The sequence below is a fragment of the Pan troglodytes genome, chromosome 1, assembly GCF_028858775.2.
Source record: "Pan troglodytes isolate AG18354 chromosome 1, NHGRI_mPanTro3-v2.0_pri, whole genome shotgun sequence".
Lineage (NCBI taxonomy): Eukaryota > Metazoa > Chordata > Mammalia > Primates > Hominidae > Pan > Pan troglodytes.
In genome coordinates, this window is record NC_072398.2 from 108189895 (window position 1) to 108201925 (window position 12031).

The 12031-nt window shown below is 43.8% G+C and overlaps 1 protein-coding gene across 1 annotated transcript; it reads left to right on the forward strand.

Moving 5' to 3' along the window:
- The first annotated feature begins 4438 nt into the window (after positions 1-4438).
- Positions 4439-11451, forward strand: GJA8 (gap junction protein alpha 8). Its single transcript, XM_054669706.2, has one exon. The coding sequence runs from the start codon at positions 4450-4452 to the stop codon at positions 5749-5751; it is 1302 nt and encodes a 433-aa protein (XP_054525681.1). The 5' UTR covers positions 4439-4449; the 3' UTR covers positions 5752-11451.
- The last annotated feature ends 580 nt before the right edge of the window (positions 11452-12031 follow it).

Genomic DNA, 12031 nt, shown 5'->3' on the forward strand with positions numbered 1-12031 from the left:
TATTCTGCCTCTTCAAAACCAGAGGAGGGCTATGCTGTAATGGGCTAGATCTGGAAGACCAGGGCTCACATCCTAGCTCTGCCCTCACTAGCTAAGCCCCCATCTTGGAGACTCATTTCACCTCCCAGCCTGTCTTTTTGTCTGGTAATGGGGATTGATAATGCCAAGTTCACTGGTTCTCAGACATCCATCTGGGGATCTGTCAGTTCTAGCTCAAGATGAAGGTTTCCACAACCTGTGACCAAAATGTGACAATGATAAAGTTAACAATGTAGTAAATGTTTCACCAAGTTAAGTGTGTTCAATTTAAAGGCTTGTCTTTTATTCTGAAGTTATGTCCTCTCTAGTTTTGTGGTGTTAAAATCCCCTTTTATGAAATGATGATGAAAATAGACTGTAGTTGTAGTTAGTAATTTAATAACTCTTTTTTTTTTTTTTTTGAGACAGAGTCTCGCTGTGTTGCCCAGACTGGAGTGCAGTGGTGTGATCTCAGCTCACTGCAGCCTCCACCTCCCGGGCTCAAGCAATTCTCCTGCCTCAGCCTCCCAAGTAGCTGGGATTACAGGTGCCCCACCACCGTGCCCAGCTAATTTTTGTATTTTTAGTAGAGACAGGGTTTCACCCTGTTGGCCAGGCTGATCTTGAACTCCTGACCTCAAGTGATCCTCCCACCTCGGCCTCCCATAGAGCTGGGATTACAGGCATGAGTCACCACGCCCAGCCAATAACTCTTATTTTTATGTCCTTGTTTGGCAAAATAAGGAGTTGGTATCCTTATGTTGGTCACACTAGTTTGTTATTATTATACTAGTCTGTGAAATCTAAGTCTGAGAACCACTGGCCTAGTTCACAGCTTGTTATGAGGACTGAAATAAGATACGAGAAAATGTATCACTTAGATCAAGGATACCCAAACATAAGGTGTTATTTTAATCATTACCTCTAGCCATCATTTTCTGGTGGGATGTTCCTGGCCATATATGGACACCCTGGGGTTGGAGGCTTGAACTCTATCCATTTATTTTCCATCTGTAATAGGTCTGTTCACTAAATTTTCACAAGCAAAATAAAACAGAGAATTATCTCTGAGAAAGAGAAGAGAAACATTCTTCCTTTGGTTCAGATTTCTCCCTGCTCCCACAGAACGCTTTGCTTCTCTGATCTGACTTCCTTTAAATTTTCACTGTTAGAAGTCAGGAAACCAATACATTTCCCTTCGCACCTCTAAAGTGTCTCTCCTTAACAGCACAGTAGGCCTGTTTCAACCTCATGGGGTTGGAAAGATTGTGTCCTAAATTACAGTTTCTCTCCTTCAGTTATCACAAGAAACTGTAACTAGACATTTAAAAAAAAATACAATCTTAGCATGGCGGCTTAGAGTATAGAAAGACATGGGCTTGTTTGGCTTTGGTTTCAAAATTACTAATGAGTGGTCAGGAACGACTTCCTGTGTCATGAACATGTATCATGACACTCTGGTCAAGAATTGTTGGCCTTCCAGTTTATAGATTTGATCTCATACAAAATAAGCAGTTTTGTGTCTCAGAGCAGCTGGTTGGGGATCAATTTACTATCCTTTTTGTTATTTACCATTTATTACAAGTTCTTAATTTTTCTGCTGTTAGCTGTAGCAAGAGGACTGAAGTTCCTTGGTCTCTAGTATTCATATTACAGGAATTTGGGGATTGAGAATTTCAGATTTCACAAGGATTACTATTAGAACCATGCACTGCTGTCTATGGAGCTCCCACTCTGTGAAGGGCTTTGTTCTGTGTTGTGATGGTTCACAAAAGATGAGGCCAAAATGGTTCCTGCCCTCCAAAACCTTTTGATACTAAAGGGGGGGAAACAAGATTGGTTAACATACAGGACTGAGAGCATGTGCTCATCACACACATTCATGTGGGTATGTGAGTGAAATACACTGTCAAAAATGAACTGATATATCAATGAGGGTAAGTATTAGCAAGATAGTTAAGATTAAGTAAGATATTAGTAAGATAGTAAGATATTAGCCAAATCTTATAGAAGTACAGTTATTCAAATTGCTGTTTTAACATAAATTTTAGAATGAACTATTTGATAAGAAATGAACTTTTTCCTGGCTCTGCCACCAGTGAGCTTTATGCTTGGGCTGCTTACCTGATTGTGATGTTTCCCACCTATTTTCCAAAAGGCAATGGGAATGGCTACCACTCTTACCAGGGCAAGTACTAGACTTAACTATAGTCTGAAGAGTTAAAAATAGATACATGTGGCTGGGATTGAGTTGCTGGTTCTGATTCCGAGCTGCTGGTTCCTTCCCCCTCTCCATTACCCATTTCTACAAGGAACTCTTCCCAATGCCAGACCCATGACTGGGGATGCCACAGCTGCTGTCACTTTTTCAGGAGAAGAGAAGCTGCTGCAGGATGCCCTGCGTGATTGGGAGCTTATGAGGCCTCAAGAGGAGGAGCACTCTCTGCTCTCCCACAAGAAGCGAACAGCTATTGTGCCTGCCCTGACAGCACAGGCTGGACATTGCAGATGCCTGCAATTAGTATCCTGCCACCAGGTTCTGTCTGGCCAGACTCCAAATCACAGGTTGGAAATAGGCTTTTGTGTTTAACAAATATCACTGTGATTAAAAAACAATAGGCATATCCCTTTAGCCCCATAGGTTCCTAGGCCTATAGCATGGGGCATGGCTAGAAGAAGCCCAGAGCAAGATCCTCTAACATGGGCTCTTGCCCTGGTCTGAGGGCAGTGATGAGTAAACTTTACAACTCTAGAGATGTTCAAGCTGCAGGAACAACTGTTCTCCATTGAGGTGGAAGTTTTGCTCATCATTCTTTATAGGTTACAGGTTTGCACTGGATGAATGACCCAGTTGCAGGCAGCCCCTTGTCAGCTCAATGCCATTTCCATTAGCCATTGCTGTGCTACAGGCATTATATACTATCATGTTTAATGATATTTTTTCTATAGACCAAATTTTTGACTCTATTAAAACAGCCATATGTTACAGACCCTGAAACATTTTCATTCCGTAGGACACTAAAAGTGTCCTAGAAGACCTTCCTCATCCTGTGACATGATTCCTTCCCAAAGCATTCTCTCTGTTCTTTGGATTTAAAAGAGTAATAATAAAAATATACAGCCCTCAATGTGTAAAGCTATTAATAAGGGTTTCCAGATTTCAACCTAGAGAAGAGGAAACATAAATTAAGAGCACAGAAGTCAAAGAATTGTGTAGCTTTGATTGCAGGCAGTTTATCTCAATTGTGTAGTGGGAAGAACCCAGCCTTTGTGATCAAGCAAACAGAACTGCTGCTATTTAGCTGTCTAATCTTGGACAATATATTTAGCCTCTATGAGCCTCAGATTTCTTTTTTCTTTTTTTTTCTTTTTTTTCTTTTTCCTTTGAGACAGGGTCTTTCTCTGTTGCCCAGGATGGAGTATAGTGGCACATATCAGGGTTCACTGCAACCTCGACCTCCCAGGCTCAAGCAATCCTCCTGGCTCAGCCTCCCAAGTAGCTGGGAACACAGGCATGCACCACCAAGCCCAGCTAGTTTTTAAAGTTTTTTGTAGAGATGGGGTCTCACTGTGTTGCCCAGGCTAGTCTCTATCTCCTGGGCTCAAGTGATTCTCTTGCCCTGGCCTCCCAAAGTTCTAGGATTACAGGCATGAGCCACTGTGCCTGGCCTTCAGTTTTCTTATTTGTTGGAATCAACTTAATTAACAAATACTTATCAAGTTCTCACTGTGTGCTGGGCTGTATGTCAGGCATTGAGTATATAGCTGTAAATAAGACAGGCATGGCTCCTACCGTCATGGAAATTACAGTCTAGCAGGATCAAGTTAAATGAAATAATATAATGTCAAAGTTCTTTCACAAAGCTGGTATTCAATAAATGCTAATCCCCTTCCACTTCCCTTCAAATATATGATCTTTATATATTCTGACACTCAAACATAAGATGGCCACAGACAATTTCATACATACAAGAATTGTGTTGGGAGCCCAGACACCCATAGTATAAGGGAACTCTTCAGCATTATGTCTCACGAAACTTAGATCAGTGTGTGGTCTTGATTTAAATCCATGTAACCAGGGGTTTCTATTTATGGTCAACAATGAATCCTTATTTTTGGTGGACTTTAAGGAATTATACAAATATTGCCTCATTGATGCTTTCAGACCATTTGTGAAGTGAATGAAAATAGGTATTATTATTATTAAACCCATTTTACAGATGAGGAAGCGGATGGAAGCACATTCTTTGGGGCCTTCTTTGTTCTCTAGTCCTAGTCTGCACAAAGGAAGCACTGGATAGACGCTGTGTGCACATTGACCGTTCTGGCAACTTGGAAAGGAGAGGTACCCCGCGTTAGCAAAAACAGATATTAACTCAGGGTTGCATTGCGGCCGCTCACTTCTCCCTCATTTCTTCAGGTGGGTGAGAAATGGGCGACTGGAGTTTCCTGGGGAACATCTTGGAGGAGGTGAATGAGCACTCCACCGTCATCGGCAGAGTCTGGCTCACCGTGCTTTTCATTTTCCGGATCCTCATCCTTGGCACGGCCGCAGAGTTCGTGTGGGGGGATGAGCAATCCGACTTCGTGTGCAACACCCAGCAGCCTGGCTGCGAGAACGTCTGCTACGACGAGGCCTTTCCCATCTCCCACATTCGCCTCTGGGTGCTGCAGATCATCTTCGTCTCCACCCCGTCCCTGATGTACGTGGGGCACGCGGTGCACTACGTCCGCATGGAGGAGAAGCGCAAAAGCCGCGAGGCGGAGGAGCTGGGCCAGCAGGCGGGGACTAACGGCGGCCCGGACCAGGGCAGCGTCAAGAATAGCAGCGGCAGCAAAGGCACTAAGAAGTTCCGGCTGGAGGGGACCCTGCTGAGGACCTACATCTGCCACATCATCTTCAAGACCCTCTTTGAAGTGGGCTTCATCGTGGGCCACTACTTCCTGTACGGGTTCCGGATCCTGCCTCTGTACCGCTGCAGCCGGTGGCCCTGCCCCAATGTGGTGGACTGCTTCGTGTCCCGGCCCACGGAGAAAACCATCTTCATCCTGTTCATGTTGTCTGTGGCCTCTGTGTCCCTATTCCTCAACGTGATGGAGTTGGGCCACCTGGGCCTGAAGGGGATCCGGTCTGCCTTGAAGAGGCCTGTAGAGCAGCCCCTGGGGGAGATTCCTGAGAAATCCCTCCACTCCATTGCTGTCTCCTCCATCCAGAAAGCCAAGGGCTATCAGCTCCTAGAAGAAGAGAAAATCGTTTCCCACTATTTCCCCTTGACCGAGGTTGGCATGGTGGAGACCAGCCCACTGCCTGCCAAGCCTTTCAATCAGTTCGAGGAGAAGATCAGCACAGGACCCCTGGGGGACTTGTCCCGGGGCTACCAAGAGACACTGCCTTCCTACGCTCAGGTGGGGGCACAAGAAGTGGAGGGCGAGGGGCCGCCTGCAGAGGAGGGAGCCGAACCCGAGGTGGGAGAGAAGAAGGAGGAAGCAGAGAGGCTGACCACGGAGGAGCAGGAGAAGGTGGCCGTGCCAGAGGGGGAGAAAGTAGAGACCCCCAGAGTGGATAAGGAGGGTGAAAAAGAAGAGCTGCAGTCGGAGAAGGTGTCAAAGCAAGGGCTGCCAGCTGAGAAGACACCTTCACTCTGTCCAGAGCTGACAACAGATGATGCCAGACCCCTGAGCAGGCTAAGCAAAGCCAGCAGCCGAGCCAGGTCAGACGATCTAACCGTATGAAGTGACGCCAAAGAAAAAAAAAAACGCCCAGGCTTACATAGGGCAAGATGAAAGGAAAAGGTGCCAACATGATCTGAATCTTCTGTCTCCTGTCCTCCCACCAGCCTCTGGTTGGAGAGGCACTGCAGCAGGGCAGTGCACTCCAGGCAACTCTAGGAAACAGTCTTTCCCACATCCAGCATAAGGGCTACCAAGAGAAACCCATCGACCCACTAAAGTTCCCCAGTCTCATAGGACTACCCCACTCCTCCAACCCCAGCAGCTATGGGTGACTCTTCTTTCATCCCCATTTCTCCATAGAAACCCTTAAATCGGAATTGGGGTTGCCTCATAGCCTTTTACCCATCTTGTCTCAAGCTCACTAAGCCAGAATCTATCATCCCAGCATTTCTGAAGCAGATACCATGTGACCATATTTCAGGGATCCAGACTCAAAAGCCTACAGAATACAGACAGGTGACATAAGTTGCAAGACAGGCCTGTTCTAATGCAAGGGAGAGAATGGGGCTGTGAAAGTTGGAAAGCAGGGGCAGCTGCTGCTCACTTCCAGACAATGAATACCATGAAGTGTTACCTGGTCTTTCTGATTTTTCAAGGGAAGCCAGAAATCCAACCTTTTTTTTAGACAGGCTCTCTCTTGCCCAGGCTGGGGTGCAGTGGCACAATCTCAGCTCACTGCAGCCTCAACCTCCCAGGCTCAAGTGATCCTCTCACCTTAGCCTCCCAAGTAGCTGGGACTATAGGCGCACACCACCACACCCGGCTAATTTTTGTATTTTTTGTAGAGATGGGGTTTCACCATGTTGCCTAGGCTGATCTCAAACTCCTGGGTTCAAGTGATCCACCCACCTCAGCCTCCTATAATGCTGGGATTACAGGTGTATGCCACTGTGCCTGGCCCATGAAATCTAAATTTTAATTGAAATTTTCAAAATTGTTAATGTTGGCAACTAAATTTTAAATACAACATGTGGACCAAATGAAATATGTGCAAGCCACATTTAACCTGTGAGGCACCAATTTGCAATATCAGCTTATGCTAATTAGCCCAGCTTTCCTATGGAATTGGTCTTATTATTTATGGTCTCAACTTGTTTCTGTGGCTCCTAAACCTTATTTCACTACTTTGGAGTGTTTTGTTTAAATCATCAGTCCAGGAGATATCTAAAGTTCTCACTGACCATTCTTTTGACTCATTGTAGCCCCTGGGTTCTGAAGCAATGATATGCTTTGTATTGGTGGGAATTCTGCCCTGGGTACCATCAGAGAAAGAGAGAAAGTTGCCAAAACTCTCTCTGTGAAATCAAAAGGCTTTGAGGCCTGGTTGTAGTTTGTTTTTCCTGAAGCAAAGAAGATCCTTTCTTTATTCCCCTCTCGCAGCATCAGTGCTCAGCCTAAAATCTATACCTTTTTTCACTAGTGACTAGAAGCAAGCCCAGTTTCGAGCTGGAGGACATCTGCTCACAGGCATGTCCTGGGAAGAGGCAGCTCTCAGACATGATCAAAGGGCCATCAGGGTGGCACCAGAGGGAGCCTCTCACAAAGTGGGTGCTCACACAGCCAGGATCCCAAAGTGGAGTCTCAGGCCAAGCTTCATCCCTGGAAAGGACACAGAGGCTAAAGGGAACAAGAAGAATCTTGAAGGGCTCCTGTCCTCATATTCCCACAACTCACCCTCCTCAAACACAGAGTCTATTCAGGGGAAATCCTCATGTACACGTACATATTTCATACCAGGAGCAATTTTACCCTCAGCCAATTGATTTCCAGAGCAAGGAGAGAAAACTAAGATGGTTCACCTAAAGCAATACTATGCTTCATGGACTGCAGTGCCGAAGATAGGGTAGGAGGTATAGAAACCAAGTTGACATAGCAGGGACCTGGACAGGAGACCAGCAAGGGGCCCAAAAGGGATACTTAGAAAAACTGCGTTTGTTGTATCTTCCCAACCCCGATCAGCATCATCTCAAAGTATATCAATCCCCTTTGCTGCCCTCTGGTTACCACCTTCCTTTTAAGATATTCATTCAAGATATACCTTTCCAAAGCAGGCCTTTTCCAAAACTATTCCTCCCCCTTGACAAAATTTCCATTCCTTGGTGACCCATTCTAAAGCAAAGTAGTCTAAAAATTAAATTCACTCTAAGGTTTGATTGTTCGGTAACTACTCCTGGGGAAAAAACTGCATTTAAAAGAGAAAGACTAAAATATATTTTTACCTAGGTAACCCAAAGTGACAAACCTTCAGTGGAGGGATGTTGAATAGAAGAGGTATGTTTATCTTGGAGGCACGTGATTTTCTGGCTACCGCTTAATCTTACCCCTAGCAAGCAACGTTATTCTACACAGACTTTCTCCTATATGGTGAGAGAATTAACACAATCCGAGGCCTGAGAACCAGAGAGTGCATCCTTGACCCTAATGGCTGCACTATTGCTCCCATAGTTTTGTTCCTGAAGATGCATTTTAGGAAGAGCCTTATGAATAGCTTGATCATTACCAGAATAAAGTGTCTATCTCAACTAGAGCCTAATACAAAAAAGAAAAAGAAAAACGATATCCTGTTCTAAATAAAACTGCTGTTTGGTACCAGTTGTAGAAATGAGGGCTACTGGTCTCCTTATCTCAGGTGGGACATAGGTGTGTGATAGGGCGTCTTTCCTCAGATGAGGCAGTATCCTGCTTCAATGAACGTACCCACACTGTCCCCACATTTTCCCTCTTAGTCTTCCCAATAAAAGGAGAAGCCTATTTAGGAAGAAACAGACACAGGCATCAAGGGGCTGCATTTTTTTTCTATTTCTGCCATTTAGTAGCTGTATCATTATTGTGCCTTGAGCTCTCTTTACTTCAGTTTTCTGTCTACAAACTAAAGCTGGCATTTGCCACCTACCTACATCCAGGGGTGTCCTAAAGATTGAGTTGGCTGCCAAGCATGAGGCCTGCTGAGTGGTACCATTCCCTGAGAGATTCCTCCAACAGCAGTAAGACTGGGAAGAAGGGCAGGTGGATGGTTTCCATCTGTCCCTCCAACCTGCCTCGTAGTTACCTGGTGAGTTTTTCAACGTGAAATAGACACTCCAGAGATCACTTTTCTCAGAAGAGATTCAAAACAGAATCTTAACCCCATATGTTTAGTAGGAACCTGAGGCTCATTGACCTTAATAAATGACTGGAGACAGATTGCCAATTACTTTCATCCTCTGAGAAAGAGGTCCCATCTTAAGCGGCCACACAAACACAGCCAGTTTCCATTTAGAAGCAGCTGCATGTCTGTGGTGGTCTTTACTCTAGGCAGCTACACCACTCAGCATCTGTTTTGAGGCAAATAATTATGACTGAGTCAGGATTATAATCCCCATGGGCTTCATTATGTCCAGATTTCATTTCTACTCCTAGTCGGTCCCTTGTTAGATAAAAACCCTAGGGCACATGGACCTACCAATAAAAAGATGCATTAGACAGCGGGACATCAGTAGTACAGCTCCCTCCAGAGGAAAAGGGCTAATCACTTGATAGCAGTTCTAACACCACCATCAGGGGATATCTGTGACCAAGGATAGATGTACTCAAAGTTCAGTGAGAAAGTTTTGAGCCTGGCTGTGTAAACCCTGGCCTAGTGTTTTGGGCATTATTTAAAAAAAAAAAAAAAGAAAGAAAGAAAAGAAAGAAAAAAGCCTGTCTGCTTTTCACCATGTCTTTGTCCCCTGCCATACAGGGAAGCATCCAGTACAGCACTGGACAGATATTCCTGAAGGTCTGTGTGACCTGGGGACCCACAAAGAACACTGACATTCAAGTCAGGGGTGTTGATTGCCCCTCCTGACTCTGGGTATTCCAAGATGCCACTTACCTGCTCTATGAGACAATTTTCTCTATGTTAGTTGAGGATGATAAATTCTGCCCCTCCTTCACAAGATGTTATAGGTCTTTTTTAAAGCTCACTAATTTGGAAATAAATGGAAAAGAAAGAAGCCATCATCAAATTTTGTAAGACCATATTATAAAATGTATACTGAAGCAGTGACAGTCATCACTTTCAAATACTGCATAGATTGTTAACTAAGATACTGATAAAAAGTGAGCCAATAACTAAAGTAAGGGAAATAAATTTGGAGGGGCAGCAGGTAGTCTTGAATTCCTAAGAATTATGGTACAAAAAAAAGAATGTCTTTAATCACGCAAGAATTGGTTGCCGAAAGAGGTGCTAAAGGTACTCGGCTTAGGAGAGCTCACATATGGAGAAGCGTCAACCCCTGAGATAATCTCTGATTCATGGCAGAAGGGGCTCCATGGATACGGAAAGAGCTGCATGCAGGAACTCTTCAGTCCAGGCCATGTGGAAGGCCTAGGACAAGATTGGTACAAACCACTGCTCCTCTCCAGTTCCCGAGAAGGGTCATTAGGCATGCTCTAAGTAAGAATGAGAACACCACCCCAACTGCATGTCCCATTCCATTCCCCCAGCCTCCTCTTCTCTCCTTTCCCTGACCATGATTTACCCTCTATGCATACTGTGTGCAAATGATTGCCCAACCCAGCTTAGCAAAGTTTAGATGAGAAAGGTTTGCCTGGTTGGAAGAAAAACTCTTCTGAGTGTAAATACAATCTGTAAAACTAGTAAGTGTGTACCTAGAAGTGATAGCGAAATAGGCAAGGAGACTTTCCCCTTTTGCAATTATTGTATTATAACTAAATATGTACTTGGGGAAGGGAAGAGAAAAAGGAAAAAAAATTCTCGGTTCAGCAGTTGGGTAAGAGGAAAGAAAAACTTTTATGAAAGACAGTTCACTCTCCACTGCCCTAGACATTGCAGCTCCCAGAGCCAGGAAAAAGTGGTATTCAGCTCTGGGAACCGAATACCACATAAAAAAGTAGCCACCAAGTTGCAGTGGGACATCCCATAGTCTCCAACGCCACTGCTTTCTGGAAGTTCTACAGAGCAGACAAAGAAGATTCTAAAAGAATTCATAAGGTTGTCTGAAGGGAAAAGTAGATGACCCCATGGCCTTTTTCTGCAATTTTTTCATCTATAAAACAAAGTGGTAAAGACTCAGTTTGTTATGAAGCACATTCATAACAAACTTCCTGGGGAAATCTCTGGCAAAAGAGAGACACGTTATTGGGATGGTGGTCCTGTATTCTCCAACCTTCCACATCCTTGTGCCAGAGCTAATAGTCGTGTGTTAGACTGTTACAAAGCAAATAAAATTAACTTGACTTTTCACCATCTTTGTTTTTTCTTTTTACGTGTCAGCTGAACTAGACTGTGAAGAGACTGCCTCAGTTTCTAGTTATTTTTCCTTTGGAGTTGAGGGCCTAGAAAACAAGGCGAGTGGGGTAAAGGTGGTGAGGTTGGTATGTTAGTAAATGTTCAACCACCAGCTCTCTCCAGGGTAAAGAAGGCAGACTTTGTAGTGTTTGCCAATTTCCTTGGTTTAAATTATCCCACTGCCACCAATTTCAAGCTACCAACCTAATGTCACTGAATGCAGAGTTGGGAAGATGTGCAGTAGCATAACATGATAAGGGTTTCCACCATACGATGGATGTGTACCATTGAGTAGGTATAAATAACCTCAAGAACATAGACGATAGTAAAATAATTAGGAAGTGATCAGCTTTGAATATTTATTACCTTTGCGTTTCATATCTTTTTTTGTTTAAATGTATATAACTTAATTGTTAATAATGACTGTTCTTAACAAATGACTCACAGAATTCCTGAAAATTTAGCAAATGACTCTTGTCAGCCAGTACAAACCAGCTCCAACACACCACTGGGTGGGATGGAAGAGAATCTGATTCAGAAAGAGCATGAAAACTTTCTTGATCAATTGAGATTTGGTCCATTTTTTTTCCCTCTCTTTCACTACACAAATCTCAGGAAAAAATAAACGGTATATTTGTTTGGACTATGGAAAGGTGCGATAGAATGATATTTGTTCTCTTCCATGTCAATGAGAACTACAGAAAGAGTTAACTTTGTTCATTACAGGTAAAAATAAACTGATAACAAAATAAAATTAGCCAAAAGCTTCTGTCTGGGATTTATCATGTCACTTCTCTGCTCATATTCCTTCAACAGCTCTTCATTGCCTACCCAATAAATTCTAGATTTTTTTAACATGACTTTTGAAGCCCTTTATTACTGACTCCAACTCACCTAGAGACTACGTCTGTTTTTACCTGACCAGAATCTATTCTTCCTTCTTTTATAATCTCCATTTCACCTATGGGAAACATCCTTCCTCAATTAGATGTAGTCTTAGTGAACCCT